Consider the following 24,528-nt stretch of genomic DNA (forward strand, 5'->3'; position numbering starts at 1 on the left):
GGAGTATTTTGGAGTATGTGGTGTCAGATTGTAAGAAATGGGGTTCCCCGATTTTTTTCAGTGTACACTGAAAGAAAAAATGACACCCTGTACGGGGTATTGACGGTCATGTCAAAAATAACACCCGAGTGGGGTGTTTTGAGGGGAGTCGCTGAGCTATTATAAATGGGGTGTTTGGCGTACACCCCAGGAGGGTTTCGACGCATAGTGGGGAGTCGCAGCCGCTAAAGGGGGGTCAGCGCCGGCCCACATGGGGTTCCGTTAGACTGCAGGTGACACCCCTCAAATATCAGCCGAGCACCCCTTTTTGGTCCCTAAGCACCCGACAGGGTGTCAAACTTCCAAATTAGGGTGTAAAATATAGCAGCTCAACTCCCCTATTTTTCTGATATAACTCCCCATATTGTTCCTGACCCCCACGCGGGGAACCGCGCGCCTTCAGCAGGGAATCTCTCAGGGAAATTTCACTCCCCTATACTTCCGAAAAACTCCCGGCGAGGATTAAATGTCCTTCGGAACTTGTTTGTTTTGTTTTGTTGGGTTAGACCCTTTCGGTCGACAAGACCATTGCAGAGCCGGAAGGATGATAGGAATTAGGGGGAGACATTGGTCTGGGCAGGCACGCTAGTGAGTCGCCGGGGCTGAGCCCGTCCAGAGGACAGGCCACCCAGCCTCAAGGCACTTACTGCACCCGGCTACGGGGCCTCCTTCGGAATTTGTTTGTTTGTTTTGTTGGGTTAGGCCCTTTCGGTCGACAAGACCATTGCAGAGCCGGAAGGATGATAGGAATTAGGGGGAGACATTGGTCTGGGCAGGCACCCTAGTGAGTCGCCGGGGCTGAGCCCGTCCGAAAACAGGCCACCCAGCCCCAAGGCACTCACTGCACCCGGCTACGGGGTGCGCTCCCTCGGGAGCAGCTGTGCCGCTCCAAGGGAGCAGCCCGCATGAGATAAAGTTGCCTGCCCAGCCCGGAAGGGGGTTGTGGCGTGGAGGAGAAGGAATTCAGTATCCTGAGGATAGAAGCACGGACAGGTGCCTCCTTCGGAACGAGAATCTCAGACTATATTTATAACCGGGTGAGGAGTTACTCTTTCCGTTCGCGGCCTTGCGGCGCCCTGTAGTGTGCACGACCAACGTATGACACGGTAATCAGTCTAGATATCATCATCACAGGCTAAGGTGATCGTTAGCTCTTTGCTGGCATTTCACGGGTACTGTTTGAGCTCTCTCCTCGCGTCCTATCTTCCCCGTTGATACCAACTGTTCTCATCCTTGACCCTTCACTGCCTACACCCAACTTCCGTTTGCCCCATCATGGGGAAGCGGCGCCGTCAGCGCCCGCTTTCTGATTCCTGCTCCGACTCTGACACCGACTCTCCTCCCGTCTCGAATCCCTCTCCTGACCCTGCTCCTGCCTCCATGGAAACCGACTCCCGCCCAACCGTTACCCCTCCCTCCTCCACCCACCCCTCGGCTGCCCTACCCGGTACTGACCCTCGCTCGTCCTCCGACCACGCCCGGACCTCTGACCTTTGCTCGACCTCTGACCCCGCCCTAGACTCCGACCCTCGCTTGTCTGCCGACCACGCCCGGATCTCTGACCCTCGCCCGTCCAACGACCACTCCCGGAGCTCTGACCCGCGCACGAACTTTGATTACTCACCTGCCTGTGCCACCGCTGATCGCTCTTCTGACGAGCCTTACTTAGCTTCGAACGGTTCTTACCTGGTCGTTAAGCCTTGCGATAGTGAAGTTTCCTTCCGGAAGATCAACGTGTTCTGGCCACAAAAACAGGTAGACGCCATATGCGGTCCATGCGATGTAGACATCGAGGCACCGGCGAACGGTACTCTGATCATTAAAACGAACTCACGCAAACACACCAAGGCACTCCTGAAGACTACAACTTTCTGCGGCAAGAAGGTCACCGTTTCGCTCCATCACGCTCGGAACTCTTGCAAAGGAACTATTTTCGCTCCCGAACTCCGCCATATGACCGAAGACGAGATCCTGGCCGAACTTAGAGGGGACGGGGTGACCCACATCCGACGTCTGACCACGTTCCGTGATGGCCAACGGCGTGACACGAGTCTCTTAGTCCTTACTTTCGACTTCACCACTCTGCCGGAAAGTATCGTGATTGGCTGGCTGAAAAAGGATATCCGAGTTTTCGTCCCGAACCCTCTTCGCTGCTACAAATGCCAACGCTTTGGACACGGTAGCTCCTCCTGCCGGCAGACTGCTCGCTGCCCCAAGTGTGGTGAGGCTCCTCACGAGGGTTCTCCCTGCACTTCCCCTGTCTCGTGCCTCAACTGCGGAAGCCCAGACCACACCGTCTCATCCTCTCAGTGCCCGACCTGGAAAAAAGAAAAAAGCATCTGTGAACTCAAAGCCAAAGCTGACATCTCTTACCCCGAGGCCCGCCGTCGCGTGGAAGCCCAAACCACAACACCAACACCCGGTAGGTCTTACGCTAAGGCTGCCAGCACCCAGACAACCTCTTCCAGCACACAGACTGAGCCGATCGCCGCGCTACCTCCTCTGGAGCTGCTGCGGCCTCTGAGCCCCGAACCGATCGCCACCACGAGCACGACTCAGACGTCTGAAGTCCCTGATGAACAGATGCCGTCCCCTCCCGACTCCCAGCCAGCTGTCTCTCCCGAGATTGCGCAGAAGCCGAAGTCTGTTGGAGCAAGCCGCTCCACTGGCTGGATAAAAGTCCAGAGGTCGAGTGGCGCTCGCCCAAAACCCTCCCATCACATGGATGAACAGTCTAAAGATCGCCAGCCACGACCACCGATTCGGGTGGCGATGGGGCGTAACCGCGCGTCGAGCTGGGCCTCGCCCAGCCGTGGAAGATCTTCGCGTCCACAATCATGAATCCGCACACCATGCTGCAATGGAATTGTCGTGGCCTGCTTTCTAAGTGGGCCGAAATAAAAAACTTCTTCTCGGTACTTACTCCGGTACTGATTGCTCTCCAAGAAACTTGGTTTTTACCAACCGACCAGTATAATTTTCAACTTTCTAATTACACATTATACAGACACGATGAGCTCTACGGAGAGCGCCGACACGGTGGTGTGGCGCTTTACATACAAAATGATTACACACATAGTTTACTTGATATCCAAACAGAATTACAAGCCGTCGCATGTACGATGTATATGAATGGCAGGGACGTAGACGTATGCAGTATTTACATTCCTCCGGATTTCGATAACTCCGAACTCCTTCGGCAGCTCAACCATCTTGTTCAGCAATTCGAACATCCATTTCTTCTTCTCGGTGACTTTAACGCCCACAGTCCAGCTTGGTGGGATGAACAACTGTTGGATGGTAGAGGCAAAATAATCGAAGACTTTCTTGACATTCATAGGCTGGTGACACTTAATCTTAACCAGCCCACACATTTCAATTTGTCACATAACACTGAGTCTTCCATCGACTTATCTATTTCTTCTCCATGCTTAGCCACTTGGTTCCAGTGGTCCGCAGACGGCGACATCCATGACAGCGACCATTATCCGATTTCTCTTCGTTTTAATTTTCCAGTCGCCGGGGTCTCTTCTTTTTCACCTAGGTGGAATCTAAATAAGGCGGATTGGGTCAAGTTTACTGAGTTGTGTGAACTTGAGCTCAATGAACACCTAGATCATCCAGTAGACAATATTTCTTACATTACTGAAACAATTATCTCAGTGGCAAACCGCTGTATCCCATTAACCAAGCCATGCCGGAAAGCCAACCCGGTACCATGGTGGACTCCTGCTGTCCGACAAGCTGTGGCAAAGAGAAAGCGAGCTTTTCGAGCATATTTACGACACCGTACAGATGACGCATTAATCATCCGAAATAGAGAACGTGCAAATGCACAACGTACTATAAGAACGGCTAGGCGTCAATCCTGGCAACATTTCTTATCATCTTTCACTTCTTCAACACCACTTTCTAAGATTTGGGATTTAGTTCGACGGTTGTCAGGGAAACGTGTGAGCGCAACCTTCCCTATTCTGAAGCTCCCAGGAACTGGGGAAACAGTGAGCGAGCCGAACGACGTCGCGAACTGTCTGGCTGAGACAATCTCCCACACAAGCTCAAACGCAAGATATCGTCCCGGGTTTATCGACACTGCCCGTCAGCAATTTGTTTTCGATCACAATGTTTTTCTCTCTGATAACAGTGAAGACTACAACGTTCCTTTCACGATGCAAGAATTTAACAAGGCCATAAACTCTTCTGGTAACACATCAACAGGACCAGACAAACTGCATTATTCCTTCTTTCGCCATATTTCAGATCACTCCAAGCACTTAATTCTACAAACATTCAACGAGCTCTTCAGCGGACATCTTTTTCCTGAAGATTGGAAAGAAAGCATAGTAGTAGCATTATTGAAACCTGGTAAAGCCCGATACGACCCGAAAAGTTATCGACCTATCGCAATGTCAAGTTGTTTAGGAAAACTGCTTGAAAGGATGGTTGCATCACGTCTTTCATTTATAAGTCAACAACAGGATATGCTTTCCAAGTTTCAATGTGGTTTCCGAAACAATCATTCTGCGATTGACCACATAGTTCGCCTTGAAAGTGACATAAGGAAAGGATACAAAAAGAAACATCACACTTTAGCAATTTTTTTGGACATCAAAAACGCTTTTGATATGGTCCATAAGCCTGCATTAATACACAAAATAGCACAACTTGGCATCAGAGGACATATGGCATTCTATCTCTACAACTTTCTGTCTGGAACCAGACGTTTCCGCTTGAAGATTCGCTCTATTTTTTCAAATGTTCACGAGACACAGAATGGCCTTCCTCAGGGTAGCTGCCTCTCTCCAATTCTATTCAATATTATGATTAATGATTTGTTCAGCAACATCCCAGACGGCATTTCCTTCTCTTTGTTTGCGGATGACAGCGCACTTTGGTGTACCGACTCTGATTATGATTATGGTATTCAACGCTTGCAATTCGCTCTCCATAAAGTAGAAAGGTGGTCAGAAACATACGGCTTAGAATTTTCGGCAGCGAAATCGGCACTTATGATTTTTTCCAGAAACACCAGGATTTCACCCTTGAAGCTTCCAGAATTACATGGTTCCGATATTCCACGGGTTTCAAGTTTCAAGTTTCTGGGGGTCGTTTTGGACTCCCAGTTAACAATGAATAGGCACATCAAACATGTACAAACAAAATGCAAAAGAAGACTGAACCTTTTCCGATGCCTCACAAGTACTCCAGCTGGTGCTGATCGTTCAACTTTACTCCGTTTATACCGAAGCATAGTATTACCAGTAATAGAATATGGATCAGTTATGTATTCTGGAGGAAGCCGTTGCTCCTTACAGAAGCTAGAGGTCATACAAAACAACTTTATTCGTCTAGCTTTGGGTGCCATGAGGACATCGCCAATACTGTCCCTACAGGTGGAGGCGAATATACCTCCCCTGCATATTAGACGAATAAACTTGAACTTACGATACTATACAAAAATAAAACAGTTCCCATCTCACGCAGCTTACCAAGCAATATCGATTCTTCCTCGGTTACACTTTAGCTACATTGGGAGATGTGAACGAAGAACTGGCCTCACAATCGCTTCCAGAGTTACAAAATACCAGCAAGATATAGAATATAACTTACCTGAAGTTACTCCACTACCGCCCTTGGGAGTGGCGCCATGGATGATGCAACCATTAGTTATTTCGTTTTTGATCACCGAGAAAAAGGACTCATACTCTCCGACTGAAATACAGCAAACGTTTATGAAATTCCGAGCAGCACACACTCGCTTCCATTTTCTGTATACGGATGGATCGAAACAAAACAATAAGGTAGGCTTTGGCATTTATTCTCCAGGCCTCCCACATGCAAAGCTGAGGCTACCTGATGAGTCATCAGTATTCGCGGCGGAAATGCATGCGGTTTTGCATGCACTTAAACTCATTGAGCAAAACAGTATTCAGCATGCATGCATTTGCACCGATTCAAAATCTGTCATTCAATACTTGAAAAATCCAGAATTGACCCAGCACATCAAAATCAACATTCTAAACCTTCATGAAGCATTAAGGAAAAAAGGGGTACAACTACATTTCTTATGGGTACCAGGCCACTGTGGTATCCACGGAAATGAGGAAGCAGATAGATATGCTAAGCAATCTCTGGATCTCCCTATCGTAACTGAAACTTCCATTGATATTAGTAGTATTCAGTCTTCAATAAAACGTCATTGTCATCAACTTTGGCAGCGCATCTGGGACACGGATGGTCCAGGTACACACCTTCATCGCATTAAACCACTTATAGCTCACTGGGAATCATCAACTCGTCCGTCCCGAAGAGAAGAAAAGGTCTTGACAAGGTTGCGCATAGGTCATACATATCTCACTCATGCATTCATTTTTTCTCGACAACCAAGACCTGTATGTTTACGATGCAGGACAACACTCACCATCGAACACATTGTCTTACACTGTTTAAATCACGCTAGAAAAAGGAAACCAATGGAAGACTACTGTCGGGCACAAGGCGTGCCAATGACAATGTCTGTTATTTTAGGAGACGAACATTCCGCTTTGCTCAAGCTTCTTTTCTCTTTTCTCTCCACAATAGACCTCCTCGACAGCCTCTAGAAATAACTATCTTCACGTTCCCATCTTAAATAGGTAACTTATTATGGTGCGAAATGGTCCACGCGGACCGAAGCACCTACTCAACAATCAATCAATCAATCGATATCATCATGATATAGTTGGCCACTCTACGCTATGCACGCTTTTGCCTTAGCTCCAAACATGCACCAGCCATTCGTGAAAAACAGGTCCCGATTTTACCAACTTTAGTTTGCGCCATCTATCGGTAGGATTTGAAGCTGAAAACACGGGGTGTCACTCCAGGATAATGACACCCCAGAGGGGTTTCAACGGGGGTGTCTCAGCGACACTCCAATTTTTGGCCTGCAATTTTTGGGGAGTTCGCTAGCCGAACCTCTCCCAAGGGGGTCATGTACATTTTTGCGGCGTCAAAAGGTAATGGGGCTCCCGTGTCGGGTGTCACAACACCCATGACATCCTAAAATCATGAAAACGGAGCCTAATTTAGGAGTATTTTGGAGTATGTGGTGTCAGATTGTAGGAAATGGGGTTCCCCGATTTTTTTTCAGTGTAGCTTCATTGTTTCACAAGGCAGATTGGTTATGTATCGCACCTGTCTCCATGAGGTGCGACAACGGCACACCGTTACTCGGTGTCCGCCATTCGCTTAGCTCGTATATCAGCGGCCTGTCCGTGCTGCCGCTGCTCACCGTATATCTCCAGTCGTCCGACCATCCGTCCCAGGTCAGCCAGGTGACTGATTGTGTCGGCAGCAGCCACCCCCTGGAGCGACACTGACAGACCACGAACCAACGGGTTTAATTCCGGCCACCTCGGCTCCGTCACCTCCGGCCCTGTCGGACAGAGCTGTGTCAGCTGACTGCAGTCGGACAGAGCTGCCGCCAGCTCCCCGCTGCACCACTGACACCAGAGTGTCAGACACTGACACAGTCAGCATTGAAACAGACGAGCGGCCGCACAGCAATTTTTTAGCAGCAGCAGTCATATGTAGAATGTGAATATGAACATAATACGTATATGCGAAAAGTATATGCGTAATACAGTAGTCTATGAAACGTCTTATGCTACTCTCATTGGTTGCACTATATCTAATAATCATTCCCCATTGAAATACTTGCTCTCTAATCGTAACAATGCCTGCATTCCCGTGCTGGCCGCCTTCGATCGTGGCGCCACCTATACTCTGTATAACCGCCGCGCCAGGGCCGCGGCCAGTCAGTCTCGTCAGTCTGCTCAGACACGTCGTCAGCGAGCTATCTATGTAGTCAGTCAGTGTCAGTTGTCGATCAGGCGTGCGTTCGACATCCGGAAAATGAGGGATAATTATCCGGGATCACCGGTAATAATTTGGTATTGCAGGGACTATCGATGCAATAAGTCATATTTTTATATTGCTTTTGCTTCAGTAATGGCTCTTTTACTCATTGGCATGTGCGTTGTGCACGGTGTCAGCCTAAAACACCGAATGATCCCGTTGATCCCGGAAAATTATCCCTGATTTTCGGATGCCGAATTCGCACTAATACTCAATACGTTTGTTCGGAAATTTGCTGCTTGTGACAATGCAACTATCGCTAGTACCTCAACTTTTAAATCACCCCGTGACGTTACACTAATATTCCACGCATATGCCACAAGCATGGACACTATCGAAGGGCATCCATTGAACCCCTTCCCCCTCTCACCACAATACGAGACGAGTAATATACACGATTAACGATGAAACTTGCTAGTTGAGGCTGATCAGTTCGACTATTTGCCGTCTCCCCTGTTCATTTGCATATACCGGCATTACATGTGTGATCTGCGGTATATCACCTCTGACATTGAGGCGCCAGAGGCGCTCGGGCAGCTGCCCCCTCAGTCGCGGGAGGTCGGCGGCGGTGACTGATAGGCATCGCAGCTCGGGGCACCTGGTGAGGGGCTCCAGGCTGCCGGCCGTGAGATCAGGACAGTCTGGAAAACACACAGACACACATACAGACAGATACAGTTAGCTGTAATATATGTCGATATATGACAAAACGAAAAAAAAAACACCTAATAATTCTCATGGTTTTATGGACACAGTAGACAGTGGTAAGACAGTGCTATTATATGATACCTATATGCAATGTTAAGCAAATGCATTGAACTTCATTGAACAGTGCAACACAATTGTTATGAGTATGATCAACTAACTCTGAACGAATATGTCACTGAGTGAACAGTCCTCCATTTTGGAGCTCAATTGGCTTCATTATTTCGCAAAGCACATTGGCTATGTATCACACCTGTCTCCATGAGGTGCGACACCGGCACACCGTTACTCGATGTCCGCTATTCCCTGAACTCGTATATCAGCGGCCTGTCCGTGCTGCCGCTGCTCACCGTATATCTCCAGTAGTGTGACCTTCCGTCCCAGGTCAGCCAGGTGACTGATGGTGTCGGCAGCCACCCCCTGGAGCGACACTGACAGCCCGCCCCACGGGAACCGTCCCGGCCACCTCGGCTCCGTCACCTCCGGCCACCTCGGCTCCGTCACCTCCGGCCCTGTCGGACAGAGCTGTGTCAGCTGACTGCAGTCGGACAGAGCTGCCGCCAGCTCCCCGCTGCACCACTGACACCAGAGTGTCAGACACTGACACAGCCAGCACTAACACTCCCCGCTGCACAACGATATTTTTAGCAACAGCATACATACGTAAATATGAAAATATGAGCAACATAAGTATTACGATTTTTGCAAGGCACATTGGCTTAGGCACTGGGCAGCCAGTCATGGTATAGTAACGGATCAAGTTGGTAGACTACATAAATATATGGTTCGCAGTGGTTGCAATGAAACCATTTCAAATTACCATAATTGCTACAATAATATTTCATGCATGCACTTGATGCTCACACTATATGCAAATGCATGCATTGCATCACTCTAACAATACCATATAACACAAACAAGGCTGTAAGATGTTGGCTGAATTCGAACGGTTCGTCCATTTGCCGTCTGTCTCCCTGTTCATTTGTATATCCATATGCATTGTCCATTATACCGGCATTACATGTATGATCCGTGGTATCTCACCTCTGACATTGAGGCACCTGAGACACTTCGGCAGCTGCCAACTCAGTCGCGGGAGGTCGGTGGCGGTGACTGACAGCCGCTCCACAGTCTCCCGTGAGATCTGCAGCTCCGTCAGCTCGCTGTCACCGACTCCGGCCGGAAGGATGATAGTGTTTGGGCCCACCCTGATGATGGCACCACGAAGTTGACTTGGAATAGTAGTAACTTGTGCTGGAAAGGTGATTGAACCAATGTCAGGCATTTGTCTATGGTCAAACATTGTACAGCCCTCTGCAAACTGCGTGGTAGGTATTCTTTTTTCGACAAAAATGAGAATAACGCGAATACTATGCTATCGGTCATTCGGAAATCGTAACAGCAAGACGCGCTAGACTTCGCCCCTTAGATCGGCATCATCACCGTATCCATTTTTCATCTAGTTAGGCAATTAAACCCAAAAGTTTATATTTGCCCCCAAAACAAACTTTTGCATTTTGTCGCCACACAAGGCGTAAACTTTGTTTATTGATAAACCTAATCGAAGGAGTGGAGCATGGCACATCTATTTGCAGTGAGTTCCGACCGACTGATAGCATAACCTTTGAGTTATTATCGGTTTTGTCGAAAAAAGAATACCTACCACGCAGTCTGCAGAGGGCTGTACACTTACCTACAGGTGTAGAAAACACAAAGTGAAAACTGTTTGTGGCTACAATGCTGTGATAATTCCGTGTCTGAGTAAATATGTATGTACTTTATCAAAACGATGTGAATTTCATAAGTTACGGCGACTTTCCGTAACATAATATTCAACAAATACAATGAAAATGGGTCTTTGACATATAAAACAAAATCACCACTAATTAGTGCATTATATTCCGAACTACGCATATTTTCATGATGTCAATTGATCAATATGACAGTTTTTGAAACCTTTTCACATAAGTATTTTGTTCAGCACTTATGTGTAGCTAATTATAACAATTTTGTATCGTTATAAAATTTGTAGCGTAAATATTACGTCCAATAGAGGCCCAAATCATTGACCATCACCATTCACCACACGGCACACGACTTGTCATCCTACAGCTTGCCATGGCTTATGGCTTCCGTCTTACCTTAGGATGAGGCAGCATTACCTGCAATACATGTAATATGTGTTGTATCCAGTTATTCTTGGTTTGATTTAGGCTTCAGATTTTCAGGGATAAACTGCTTCTCCACGTTATTTATGAACATTTGCTCGAAAAAAAGCAGTTCCTTAGAGCAAAAATAACAAGCAAGGAGCGTTGCCGCCGGCCAGTTTTCCTGTTCTTCGTGTCCCCGTGTCGCCCCTGGCCCCTGCCCCGTTCAGGAGCGCCCGGCAGCGCCACCTGCACCTGACCAGTCCGGCAGCGTTTGGGGTCGCCGCGCACCGCCGACAATCAGCTGACGCGGCCGGCGGCGCGTCTCAAGGTCAATGGAGGTCAGCCGGGCCGCCGCCCGCCGGGGTGGCCGTGACGTCACAGCCAGCGAATGCTGAGCGCCGGAACAGCTACTGTTGTTTATCCCTTCCTAGCCATTCATATATGAGTAACTTCAACCGCTGCTCACCATCCGTGACTAGTAGGGTAATCCGTGACCCCAGCTCCGTGGCCAGGTGACTGATGGTGTCGGCAGCCACCCCCTGGAGAGATACCGACAGACCACTCCCGTACTGTCCCGGCCACCTCGGCTCCGTCACCTCCGGCCCTGTCGGACAGAGCTGTGTCAGCTGACTGCAGTCGGACGGAGCTGCTGCCGGGTCGGGAGGCGGCTGACACTGTGGTGTCAAACCCTGACACAGACGACACTGACAAAGCCAGGGTCGATCGGCACTGTTGGACAGTAATTGAAAATTGTGCACAATGCATGCACTAGTGTGTATAACCTACGCTTATACATGCGTCAGTTAATTAATACATTCGTTTATTAATACATTCGTTTGAAAGAGTATAAAGAAGGTACAATACAGTGGCTAATATTTGTGTAGCATGTAGGTAGCATTGCACATACCGTAAAGTGGGGCTATTTGAAACGGATTTTACAGTTTTTGGCCTCTCCCTTTAAGACGGTTCATATCTCTTATAGCATGTAAATTGCAAAAATGTAGTTCTCCGTAAGTTCTTTCATATAGGTGCATTTTGGTTCAGCTAGTAATAATGATTAAGGATATTTTTTTAGTTAAAGCCCGTCTCAAATAGCCCCATAGGGTGGGGCTATTTGAGACAGTTTTAGTTACGAAGAAATTGAAGAAAATCGGTCACGCTAGAGATAACTTTTTAAATGCCATGTGATTGGAAATTAAATTTTGATCATTCTGGCAAAAATTGGTTTTGCAAAGACAGTTACATTTCCTTTATATTCAATATTGTCATTTTTCGTAGGAAGCTTCATTTCGGTAGGTTATAAAATTGTATCACTATATGCTAAGGCTGTCATAATATGATGTGACCCAGGCGCGGATACAAGGGGGGGGCCATGGGGGCCATGGCCCCCCCCCCTTGGCCGATTTTTTTTTCAAAAATAAAATAAAAAGTTAAAAAGTTAAAAAGCTGAAAAGGGGGCCTCCTGAAAATAAAGTGGCCGAAATCCGATGAGTTTTTTTTTAACCTACCCACTTAGTTATTTCTTAGAAGACTAGCTGAGAAGACTTCTTTGTTAGAAGATTGGTAAAGCTTTTCATAACTTGGAGGTCTCTTATACTCACAGAGATGACCACTTTTACAGGGCCTCCTAACCTGCACAGAGGGCCTCCAAGCCTGCACAGATGTTGAGATGTTGCCTGAACAGCTAGATAAGCTCAATAGACGCAGTTTTTTTTTGGGGGGGGGGCCCAACAAGTGGGAAGATGGGGCCTCCAACAGGTGGGATTATGGGGGGGGGGCCTCCTGGTTTCTAATGGCCCCTCCCTTGGAGATTTTCTGGATCCGCCCCTGATGTGACCCTAAACTTTCCAATTTGCAGAATGATCATCAAGGACTATTCTAAAGACAACAACAGTAAAATTTTGAAAGAAAGTTTTTGTATATAGCCCTGGTGGCGTGAAACAGACATACTGAAAGTCGGTGGGGCTATTTGAGACAGGCTCGCTACCTAATGAAGCACACCGTAATGAATCAAACGAGCTAAAAGGTTTCCCAAAACATTTAAGTGAATAGTCTGCATGATTCCTTGTCCCATTGCACATCTTCATGCGAAGAAATAACAGAACAATGTTAAGCGGTTTTGATTTTATGACGATTTTCCTCGATCGCTGCATGCTGTATCAATTGGCCGGTAACCCTACCACATCAAGCCTACTTGCATAGGCTCACCTAACAGTACGTTCATGTGTTAAGTAATCTTCAATGGTGTTTTTTGGTCAACCAAGGTAGACATGTGTTATTGTCGACTAAGTAAGTGACTGATGAAGCACATTTTAAGCACATATTCATCAGAATAACTAGTTTGGTCACCAGCTAAAGGGTCATTATGTTACACTACGAGCATGTAAATATTGCTTCCTGCTAAATACCATGAACCCACTGCACGTTTATGACCACGACCAACTCATCGGTGTTACTCATGTCGAACGTTCGATGCACTCTAAGTAGATGGTGGTAAGTCTTCTCGGGTGCAATCGCATCACCATTATCAGTAGCTATTTGGCATATCGGTTGAGGTTTGACCAGGTGGGCAATGGCATCATCGGGATTCTGAGACAATGGGTTACGCAATCGGCAGTAACGTTAACAATGTATAATATTTTCATGAAAAAATATGCTTAGCCTATAAGTAAAACGGTAGTAACGATAGATGCAGTGCCGAAGCTGTTAAAATTTCAACTATGTTAAGCGGCAGGTAGGGGTCCTTTTCGAGCAACTTATATTGTGCGTTTTTCTGTATTTCGTATTTTAGACCAAATTTCTTTCAAAACTTTTCGAAATTTTCAAAAAGGTTATTCAGGGCATTCACTGTTCAATTCCACATCAGCCTAAGCAAAAATGACGAAAAAATATCGAACGGTTTTCATTTTACAGCGATTTTACTAAACCACTACTTTACTGTCTCAAATAGCCCCACTTTACGGTACCTATTATGTCCGCTGAACGTTTATCACTGAAACTGTTACTCTATGTACCATGTAAGTACCTACCACCATTCAGGAGTAATAGTACGATTTTCCTCAACTACCTACTTCTCACCGGCAACGTATAGCGTCCTCAGTGACGTCGGCAGCAGCCGCAGCCACCGCCCCGTTCCGAAGGACGGGACCCTGACGGTCAGCTCCTCCAAGCGAGGAAGACTCTGCAGGAGCGCCGTCAGCTGATCCTCGCCAAGGGCTGACGGAGCGTCGAACGTCGTCATGGTTACAAGGCCGAGCGACTCCTGAAGCGTGTTGAATAGACTGGCGACCGATGGCTGGGGCTCCGTCTGTACTGTGACGTCACAAGTTGCCGATGGCTGCGGCTCCGTCTGTACTATGACGTCACTGACTGCCGATGGCTGGGGCTCCGTCTGTACCGTGACGTCATTGGCCATTTTTCTAGCTCTACTGAAAAGAAAAAAAGTCTATAAATCTACTAAACAGGCATAACAATTCCGCATTTATTGTCGGCTCATCTGATATTTCGATATACCTACCTTCATTTCCATAAAATTGTCGTCAGTAATGGTATGTCGTCAAATCTATTCGGCTGTATTAAATCGTTCAGATTTGATTTGATACGACTGTGAACGATTTGAAACGACCGATTAGATTTTGTGACACGATTGCTGATGAAGACATGTAAATAAGTGCGGGATATGATGCCCCGAGCTGGCCAACTTTATGCAGGACGGCTGCCGAAAGCTGGAACAAGACGAACAAGACTAGACGGCTGACTTGCAAAAGATAGTAAGAATTAAAGGCATGTTTCTTTAATTGGGCGGAAACTGCAATTACAAGTTACTGTTTTATTTCTTCATATCCGGCAGTTGCTGGGGTATTTCGCCATCCACCGTTTGCTGGGGGGGGGGGGCGTAAAACGCCCCCAGCCGATAACTCGAGAACCAATAAGCGCAGCGAAACGCAGGAGGCGGCAAACGAAAGAACGCGACGAGACGCTTCAGATGAGTACTTTAACCCTCGCTATTGTGTGCTGCGTTTGCCAGCTTCTAATGTGTAGGGGGGGGTCGGTTGGACCCCCCTTGCCGTTTTGCCCCTGATCGAGCTTGAGCTTCGCGGAAAAAACGGGCGTCTTGCCCGTCACGAGAGGAGGCCGATGGTACCCAATTTTAAGGTCCTAGGTCATTGGTTGACCTTCCAGGTCAGGTCAATGACCCAAGGTCGGGAAAATCGGGACCTGTTAGAAAGTCGTAAAGTGTGGCTGCTAAGGGGGTTTCAGGACGCTGATCACGAATATCGTGTTAGTTTTGATCACAGATGATGTCTTCAAGCATTTAGACCAGGTCGGGTCAGGTCAGGTCAGGTCAACCAGTAGGCGTCGTGACGGGTATTCGTAGTACGTGTCCACCGCCTCTGACACCTTCGTAACATGTTACAAAGTCACCAAAAAACTACTTCGTAAATGTTGAAATGGTTGCTAAATTCGAATTCAGCTCCAAAAACTAGCCGAGAAACATGTAAAACTCGAAAAAGTGAACCGAGGTCACCAAAGGTCAATGACCTGACCTGACCTTCAGGCGACCTTGACACCCACCCTAATTCATGGAAGCAACATCAAATCACATGTTTGAACGTTTGAAACCACGAAAAGCTTGCAAACGCGCGGCTAATGCGAGCCGACATACGCGGAATCGCGCTTCCGACCAAACATGGTCTCGGAATAGAGGTCACAGGTCAAAGGTCATTTGGGTCAGGGTCATGAAATTTTTAGGGTAGGTGTAAAATTGACCAATGCGAGGGTACTGAAAGTTTCGTCGCGATCGGCCGCTTTTTACGCGAGTTATTCGCGAAAAACCATGGGAGGGTCCATCCGATCCCCCCCCTACACATGCGAGGGTTAAAGTTGAATTTTGAGGTCACAGGTCGGGTCAAGGTCAGGTCAAACACCTGAAATCGGGCTTTCAGTAGCATTGACTTCAGGACTTCGCAATGGGCGCCTCTCGTCATAAACTCTGTCAAAACGGTGCACAATCCATCATATAAGGTCTACGAGAGTGTCAGCTCCATGTAGGGGTCAGTCAAGCATAGGTCAGGGTCAAGGTCAGGTCAACCGGGTAGGCGCATATCCCCGAAAATCAAAACTGATATTCGCAGCCTGTGACACATGTTTAAGGGTAATTTGGGGCGTAGAACACGATGGTGACATTCATTTTGTCATATGTCTACGTGTTTGGCTCAAAAAGTTCAATTAAAGAAATGCATGTATCATGGTCGTGAAGAAGTCACGAAAAATTGCCAAGGTTCAGTTCAAGATTCTGGAAAATGGGGGACGATAATCAATAATCGAAGATAGCCTTTTGATTGTTTAATGTAGTGGCAGTCTAATGGCGTTTACGGCATGTGTGTATGTCTAAGTTGTGATTTTATATGATTTTTTGAACATATGCCGTTTTTGGTCGAAAACTCAGAAATCATGACGTCACTAAAACATCGATATCTCAAGAATTTTCCGACCGATTTTTTTTAAACTTTGTTACAATAAACTTCAATTAATTCCCTACAGGTACCCGAAATTTGGCGCGACAGCGGCGCGCCGTTTTTATGCTATGGCCCGGCGAAAAAAGTGGGGGTGTTTAACCCGCGCGGGGCTGGGGTCTCCAGCCGAACGCGCGGGGCTGGGGGGGGGGGGTAAATTTTACCCCCCCCCCTGTTATCTCCCGAACTAATGGTCCGATTTGGAAAAATCAAACGCCAATCGAAAGATCTCATCACGAACAACTAAAAACATGTACTTTATTTAAAGTTTGAGGTCAAGGTCAAGGTCAGGTCAAGGGTACAAATTGCAAGTTTCTACAGTATCGGCCTTGCACCGTAGTTGCCGAAGAATGGAGTCATCGACTGAGACTGATTGCCCAAAACGTGTTCTTAGGCTACCAAGACAATATTCGTTGCATACAATATCATTCAGAGGTCAAGATCAAGGTCAGGTCAGGTCAGGTCAGGTCACCAAAAAACAAAATATAGAAAAGGGCATGTGCGACACATGTTTTATGGGTCATTTTACTCATAGAATTCAATAGGCACACTCAATAAGTGATATGGACCACCTCTGGATGAATTTCAGGTCGAGGTCAGGTCAAGGTCAGGTCAAGTGAGGTCAAATTTTGAAGTTGGTTGTTAAGGCCTAAAAAGGTGTCTATCTGATGCAGTTTTTCACGGCGAATCGAATGGTGCTATTTTTGTTTCCGTACGAGGTCTAGAACTTCCAAACAAAATCATTTTTCAAAATTATTGTGTGTCGTGACGTCATAAAATCTTGAATAACTCCCACATTTTTGAATTGATTCTTCTAAAAATTGGTATGTAGGTGCACATAGACCACTTCTCTGACATATTTTCCGGTTTTTCTGATACACTCAAAATTTTGGATTGTATAATCATTTTCCAAAAAAAGTCAGTTTTTTGAAAAAAATTTGGGCCAAAATCCAAAATTTTCAAAAAACCGAGATAGCCATTTGATAGACAAAGTAGAATTACGTATCACTTTTTTGTTACGTCTTGATTCCTTTAGAAATGAAGATGTTAGCGGCGTTTGAACTTTTGCCGTTTTGGAGGCGAAAATGGCGAACATGACGTCACTAAAACGTCAATTTCTCAAAAATTTTCCGACGGATTTCGTTCAAATTTTCAGAGAACGTGTCAAATTGGTGTAAGAAAAGGTACTGAAAGTTTGGCGGCGCTGCGCGCCGCCGTTTTTGAGATATTGCAAAATTCGCGAGGGGGGGGTAAAATTTACTTCCCCCAGCCCCGCCCGGGTAAAGCCCCCCCAGCAACTCGCGGGATATCACGTTTACTGGTGTTTTATTTCTTACGCCTTCTACCTACAAAGAGAGTTTACATCTCACCATGACAGCTCTCCGAAATCTCTCAGCCCCAACAGCCACCCCTGCTGCCTCCCAGTCTCACCTCTGGGAACGGCCGGATGGCGCCGCTCGCCGGCGGACCCAGTAGAAACACGCCAAACCGAGTAGAACCACGCCACACGCCAAACCGTAGCGATCCTCCACCACGGTCTGGCGAGTGGTCCGCTCTTCAACCAGTGCTTGCTCCAGGAGGACCACCGCACCGTGTGGTGCGGCGTTCTCCCCCTGGACTTTGGCCACCTCCTCGCGAAGGGAGGCCACCTCCCGGCGAAGGGCGGCCAGGTCTTCACGCACATCTGTCATCTCCATCTGGAACGCAGAATTACCGTTTTTTTACGTTTCTACTAATCATTTAAAGGTGACTTAGTACGTAGCGTTACGTCGTACGCATTACGACATGTCGTGCAGCGTCGTGTCTTATCATGTCACAAAACGACGTGTCATTACGTATTACGACATGTTTTGTCATGCAACCCGCATTGTTGCATACCAGGCAGGCAAGCTTGGCAGGCAGGCAAACAGGTCTAAGGTAACCAATATCAAAATTTACTATCGTTACTACTTTTTCGCAAAAAAAAAGAGATAATAAAGACAAGTTTATCACTACGAATGTTTACCCCATGGCCAGGCCTTTTTCATAACGCGGACGGTGCAGAGGGAGGGTCTGGTTATACGACCCCTGGCGATTGGCTCCTGATGTACTTAGAAACACCAGATGTATACTTATAGGATGGATCGGATGTATAGGATACAGCCAGTCACACAGCAGGACTGACACAGTCACACAGCAGGACCTCGGCTAAGGAATTTCGACTGGGGGATGGGGGGCAAACCAGACTCCAGAAATCAGAATGTCATATACCACCTAATATGCACCGTATAAGCGGACCTTTACACCATACCTAACATTCACACCATATACCGTAGGTAACGGTATACCAAAATTCTGCCCAATCAGTTAAGCATACGTAAACATGTCTTAACAAACTTCTATCAAAGGTTTGGAGGCCAGCGTAGGGGCCCTCAGAAGCCGAGGTCGAGCCGTCGGAGGCTAGCATTGTCATTTAGAGTCCGCTTTGGGACCTTAAATAGCCAAATGTGGACGTGGGGCCCAAAGAAGCCAGTGCGTAGCCCCTTAGACCAGCGTGGGGCAATATAAGGGCAGCGTGGGTTCCTCTAAGACCAGCGGCATGGGGTCTTCTGAGGCCAGATTGGGGCCCACTGGGAACAGCTCAGCTTGGGGCTATCTAAGGACAATGTAGGCCCTCTTAGGTTAACGTGGGGCCCTCTGTCCTCTGAAGTCTAAGGTTGGCGCTGGGCCCTCAGAGGCTGGCTTTGGGCCATCAGAGGCCACCTAGAGGGCCTCGACGGTCAGACTGTAGCCCTTATGCATGTTTAACCCACGAGCCGCTGGGGGGACATAGAGTTGCCCCCCTTTACGTTTTGCGGAATATCTCCGAAACCTGATAAGCTACGAACGTGAAACTCAAGGTAGCTTCAAATGAATACCAAGGCAATGTTTGAGCAGAATTTGGTGGTTGTAGCACTTAAGAAGTCACAGTGACGTCATAAAATATTGTCGTTTTCCTATACGGACCGTTTCTGATGTCGCTGAGCATGAAACTCAACTGTAAATGAACTAGACAGCACCTGCTGTCATCCTGAAACACCTAAATACACTTCCATCTAGGTCCTGACCAATAATCGGCCCTTTATATACGGTCCCTTAACCCTCGCCGGACCTATTGGTTTTCTACATACGCGCCGGCCGAGGGGGGGGGGTGGGCGGGTACGACCCCCCCTCGCCGTTTCGCCCCTGGTGGAGCTAGCGCGTCGCGGAAAAAACGAGCGTGTGCGCCGTTACGAGACGCAGAGATTGGTACCCGATTTTAAGGTCCTAGGTCAACCGGTGACCTCTGAGGTCAGGTCAAGTGCCCCAGGGTACGGTTCAGTTTTTGGTGAATAACTTCGCAAAAAACGGCCGCAGAGCCGCGATTTTGGCAGCATCGTGTTCGCCTTGATCAGGCGCGTCGAATGATATACTTTTTGTCCGGGTCAGGTCAACTTGGGGTGTTGACCTCAGGTCAAGGTCAGGTCAGCACCCCCAGGTCACTAAGTTGGTCGAAATAGGTCATGTCGCATATCATTCGATTCGGCAGGTCTTCCTGAGTCCATTGCTGGCTTTCCCGACTCGCTAGCTTAATTTGATCGGGAGTTATTGACGAAAAACTAATATGACCTTGATGACGTCATAAATGACGTCACGGAAGGTCAACATTGCAAAAGTGACGCATCTAACCTTGCAAGGAGTGCATCAAATCACGATTCTGTGTGCTTGAGATAGTTGGAGATCGTTCCCGGCGCCAGAATAGCAGTTTGAATTTTTCCCCATTGACTTATAATGGTGAGGTCACGAAAATGACCTGACCTCATATGACCTTTAGGAAAAATCCGAGATATACAAGTTGTGAGACTCATAATGGATACTAGATCCTGCAAGTTTCATTTCCCTGTGACATCTCCTCTGGCAGTGAGGGCGTTGCGAAGTTGCGACATCTGAAGACCGTGCAGAGGTTCACTTATGACGTCATAGGTCAGTGACCTGACCTGACCCAAAAATGCGGTTGGTGTCAAAAGATGCGGCTTGGATCAAAGGTCAGGTATGCCAAGTTTCAGCTCTCTATCGCCAGCGTGTTCGGAGCTATCGCGAAAAAACCCTATGGGGGGGGCGGCACCCGCCCCCCCCCCCCCCTCGGCCGGCGAGGGATATATCTGATATATCGTGAGGAAACTGGAGAGTCGCAAATCTATAATTTCACTTATGACGTCACTGTGACGTCATTTCAGATGAAATCGACATTAAATTTGGACACAACCTCGGCTATGTATTCAGGAAAATATGTGCAAAGTTTCGCTTCTCTATCTCTTCGCGTTGCGACGATATCGTCGCAGAAGTAAAGGGGGGCAACTATATGCCCCCCCAGCGGACGGCGGATGGCGCGGAGGCCCAGCGGCCGCCGGGTACTTTAACCCGCGACCTGGTGGGGGGGGGGGCTATTTTTTGCCCCCCCCTCCAGACTTTTCGATATATCTCCAGAACCGCTGCGCCGATCGTCACCAAACTTTCAGTACCCTCCCGGACATCAATTTTACACATTAGGACCAAAAATTTTTCCAAAGGCTATGATAGGTTGGCCGGAAATGACGTCAGAGTGACGTCATGTTCTGCCGTTTTCGACCCAAAAAAGGGTTTCGCGGGAAGAGCTGTCAGGCCTATAGCTTTGCAAATACAGAAAAACGATAAAGACATAAAAGCTGTAAAATTGACATGGCTACAAAACTGCTATCTCGGATTTTTGAATTTTTTGGATTTTGATCCCAAAAATCAAAAAATATATTTTTTGGATATAATAGTCGAGAAATCCAAAAAGTTTTTTTGAATTTCGCAAAAACTGGAATATATGTGATAGTCCTTACCGCTTTCCATCCACATACCAAATTTGAGATTGATACCTCTTTTTTTGGTTAAGTTATAGCGAAAAAACTGTTCAAAATTGATGGCGTCAAATTTTCAAACTTAATTTTTAGCAATTCTAGACCCGGTAGCGCAAAACAAAGGCCACCATTAGACTCCCCGTGACGAGCTGCATCGAATCGATACCCATTTTATGCAAAACTATCAACTTTAAAATTTGACCTTTTTTGGCCTGACCTTGTCCTGACCTTGACCTGACCTTCACCAGAAAGTGACCTAAGCCGTACCTGATAGTCTTATAACCAACACCATTGAGTTGGAAATGAAAAATTGGCCATAAAACATGCATCACACAACCTTAGTAAAGTTGGTTCATGTGACCTGACCTGTGACCCTTGGTGACCTGACCTGTGACCTGACCTGGTATTGTCAGTGACCTCTTATAGCAACATATCTACTAGGCAACTGACGCCCTATCGCTGATTCTCGACAAAATGCGTTTTCCTTGGTGTTAGAGCGCATTCCCTAGAAGACCCGTGAACGGTGAAACATGTCATCTTTGACTTGACCTGTGACGTCATCGGTGACCCCGAGGTCAATAAAATTTGGTTTCCCTCAACAAATTTCACAGGCCTTTCGAACGCCGTTTGAATTTTGCGGATCCGTCCAGTAGTTTCGGAGATACGAGGGGGGGGGGCAAAAATAGCCCCCCCCCCCCACCAGGTCGCGTTATAAACAGACCCCACCAGGGCGCGGGTTAAACAAGGATTACACATCACTTTCATATTGTGGTCCTCAGTGACCTGACCTCTGTTACCTGACCTGGTATCAGTGACCTCAAATAGCAAAATATGTGTTTCACGCGCAATTCTTGCGCCCATTCGGGGCGCGGGATTGCAAAAAAAAATGATCTTTTTGTTTTGCAAAACTAAAATGCAAACCAAAAAGATCAGTTTTTTATTTTGTTTTGCATTTTAGGGGATTATTTCAAAAGTCACTTTTTTAACCCTCGCCCCGTTGGGGGAGGGGCAATTTGGCCCCTCCCTGTGGTTTTTCCTGAATAGCAAGAAAACGGCGGCGCGCAGCGCCGCTAAATTGTCAGTTCCTTCCAGGGCATCAATTTGACACCTTCACACCAAATTTCAAGTCTTAGGTCACCTTAGGTAAGGAGTTATTGAGGTCAAACTGAGGTCGTGTTCGAGCAAAAATGAGCCAAAAACATGCAATCTTGAAACGCTCACCAAATCTACAGTTACAAAGCAATTTCAAACTTCTTTATATGGTCTAGTCGACAAAAAGCGGCGCTACAAAAATGTTACCTCGGATTTTTAAAATTTTGGGTTTTTGACCCAAAAAATTCAAAAAAATGATTTTTTTTTTTCCAAAACTAAAAAAAATCCCAAAATTTTCCGAATTTCGAAAAAAAAATCGAAATATATGTGATAGTCCCTGCGCTCTTCTATATACATACCAAATTTCAGATCGATATCTCGTTTTTTGGCCAAGATATAGCGAAAAAAAACTGTTCAAAAATGATGACGTCAATTTTTTAACTCAATTTTAGCGATTCTAGACCACGTAGGGCAAAACAAAGACCACCATTGAACTCCCCGTGACGAGCTGCATCAATTCAATACCCATTTTGTGCAAAAATATCAACTTTGAAATTTGACCTAATTTGACCTGACCTTGACCTGACCTTGACCAAAAAGTGACCAAAGCTGGCCCAAAAGTCTGCCTGACCCACACAATCGCATTTGTCATGTAAAATGGACCATAAAACATGTATCACACGACACTTTCATATTGTGACCCCCCCCCCCCGCCCCAGTGACCTGACCTCTGTGGCCTGACCTGGCATCAGTGACCTCAAATAGCAAAATATGTGTTTGAAGAACATTTCCCCATCGATGATTTTCAATGAAATGCATTTTACTCGATCGTTAGGCGGCACGGGCGGACATCGATAGCAGCGCCTCTATCGGTCACTAGGGAAAGCTGGGCTGTAGGCGACGAAATACCGGCTGAATTGTCACACGTTTGATAGGTTTATAGACATCCGTCTTATGAAAAAGTTGAACTTTTGCCTTCAATATTTCTACAGGCAATTTTAGAAGTGTCTTCACATAGATTACAAAACCGTCTAGATTATTGTATTCACTTCAAGCCTTCCCTATTGTTCTTGACGATGATGCGGGAACTATTTCTAATTAGTGTTTCTAGCTTAGTAAAAGAACATATTGTGCAAACGATGAAAAAAAAAACATAAATGGAAGATTTTAAATGCAATTTTCTCTAGCAATTAATGATTAATTATCTACAGATCAAGGAAAAGGTGCATGCTAACTGATAATTTAAAGTTCTTGGGGCCAGTTGTTTTCTTCTTTTCTTACGTCGCCCCAATGGCCGCGAATACACTTGTGATAACGCCTATCGTTTTACAACGCATTTCTTGAAATGCCTGTAAACGGTGAAAATTCGACCTTTGACCTGACCTGCGACATCATCGGTTTGACCTAGGTCAACAAAATTGGGTCATAAGGTAGTTCCCTGATAGGGCTATCCAACACCGGTTGCCGCTTGTCGCTAGGTTGCGTGGTTCTCGAGATCTTTGGGGGGCAAATTGCCCCCCCCCCCAACGGGGTGCGTTGCTCGGCAGAGCCCAACGGGGCGCGGGTTAATTTGGGGTTCAAAATCAAAGCAAATATATAACAAACAAGATAGCAGTTTTGTAGCGCTGCTCGTTTTATATCTTTTTGTTTTTCAACATTTTTCTTTATCTTTAAAACTTTGGTCTTGACAGCTCCTCCCATCAAACCTCTTTTGGGTCGGAAATACCTGAACGTGACGTCACTCTGACGTCATTTGCGGCCAACCTATCATACACTGTGGAAGAAAAGGTAACAAGGTGTAAAACCGATTTACAAGAGGGTTCTGAAATTTTCGCGGCGATCGGCGCATTAAATTGGGAGAGAGTGCGAAACGATTGGAACGGGGGGCAAAAAACACCCCCAACCAGGGCGCGGGTTAAAAAAAAAATTCCACTGGGTCCTCTAAAGTAAAGGTAACCTCAGGATTGTGGATACGCCGCTGGATGTTCTCTACGATATTAGACTAAGAGCAGTGTAAACACGGGCGACAAAATATGAAAAGGAAATAGGATTGATTGACTTTCACATCGGGTTTGACAGCTTGGAGAATGTTTATTTGAAGCGCATTATATTTACTCCGACAGGTTGGGCAAAATCTCATCACTGCAGGGGCAACTGGCAGCCACTGCGGGACATTTGCCCCCTCCCCAGTAGCGCGGAACACCTTCAATTAAGGTGGGGGGGGGGGGGCATTGCCGACTTTTG

At 46.8% G+C, this 24,528-nt stretch overlaps 1 protein-coding gene across 1 annotated transcript in view; it reads right to left on the reverse strand.

Annotated features, from left to right (window-relative positions):
* Positions 1–5,738: 5,738 nt before the first annotated feature.
* Positions 5,739–24,528, reverse strand: part of LOC122379497 — a 29,550-nt gene continuing 10,760 nt past the window's right edge. The window contains exons 2-7 of the mRNA XM_043361764.1: positions 17,741–18,006; positions 13,872–14,218; positions 11,260–11,397; positions 9,688–9,897; positions 9,131–9,155; positions 5,739–5,751 (exon numbers count right to left, since the gene is read on the reverse strand). Coding sequence (XP_043217699.1) covers positions 5,739–5,751; positions 9,131–9,155; positions 9,688–9,897; positions 11,260–11,397; positions 13,872–14,218; positions 17,741–18,006 — 999 coding nt within the window. The remainder of the gene's footprint in view (positions 5,752–9,130; positions 9,156–9,687; positions 9,898–11,259; positions 11,398–13,871; positions 14,219–17,740; positions 18,007–24,528) is intronic.

Source organism: Amphibalanus amphitrite, unplaced genomic scaffold (assembly GCF_019059575.1).
Source record: "Amphibalanus amphitrite isolate SeventyFive unplaced genomic scaffold, NRLGWU_Aamphi_draft 000008F_arrow, whole genome shotgun sequence".
Taxonomy (NCBI): Eukaryota; Metazoa; Arthropoda; class Thecostraca; order Balanomorpha; family Balanidae; genus Amphibalanus; species Amphibalanus amphitrite.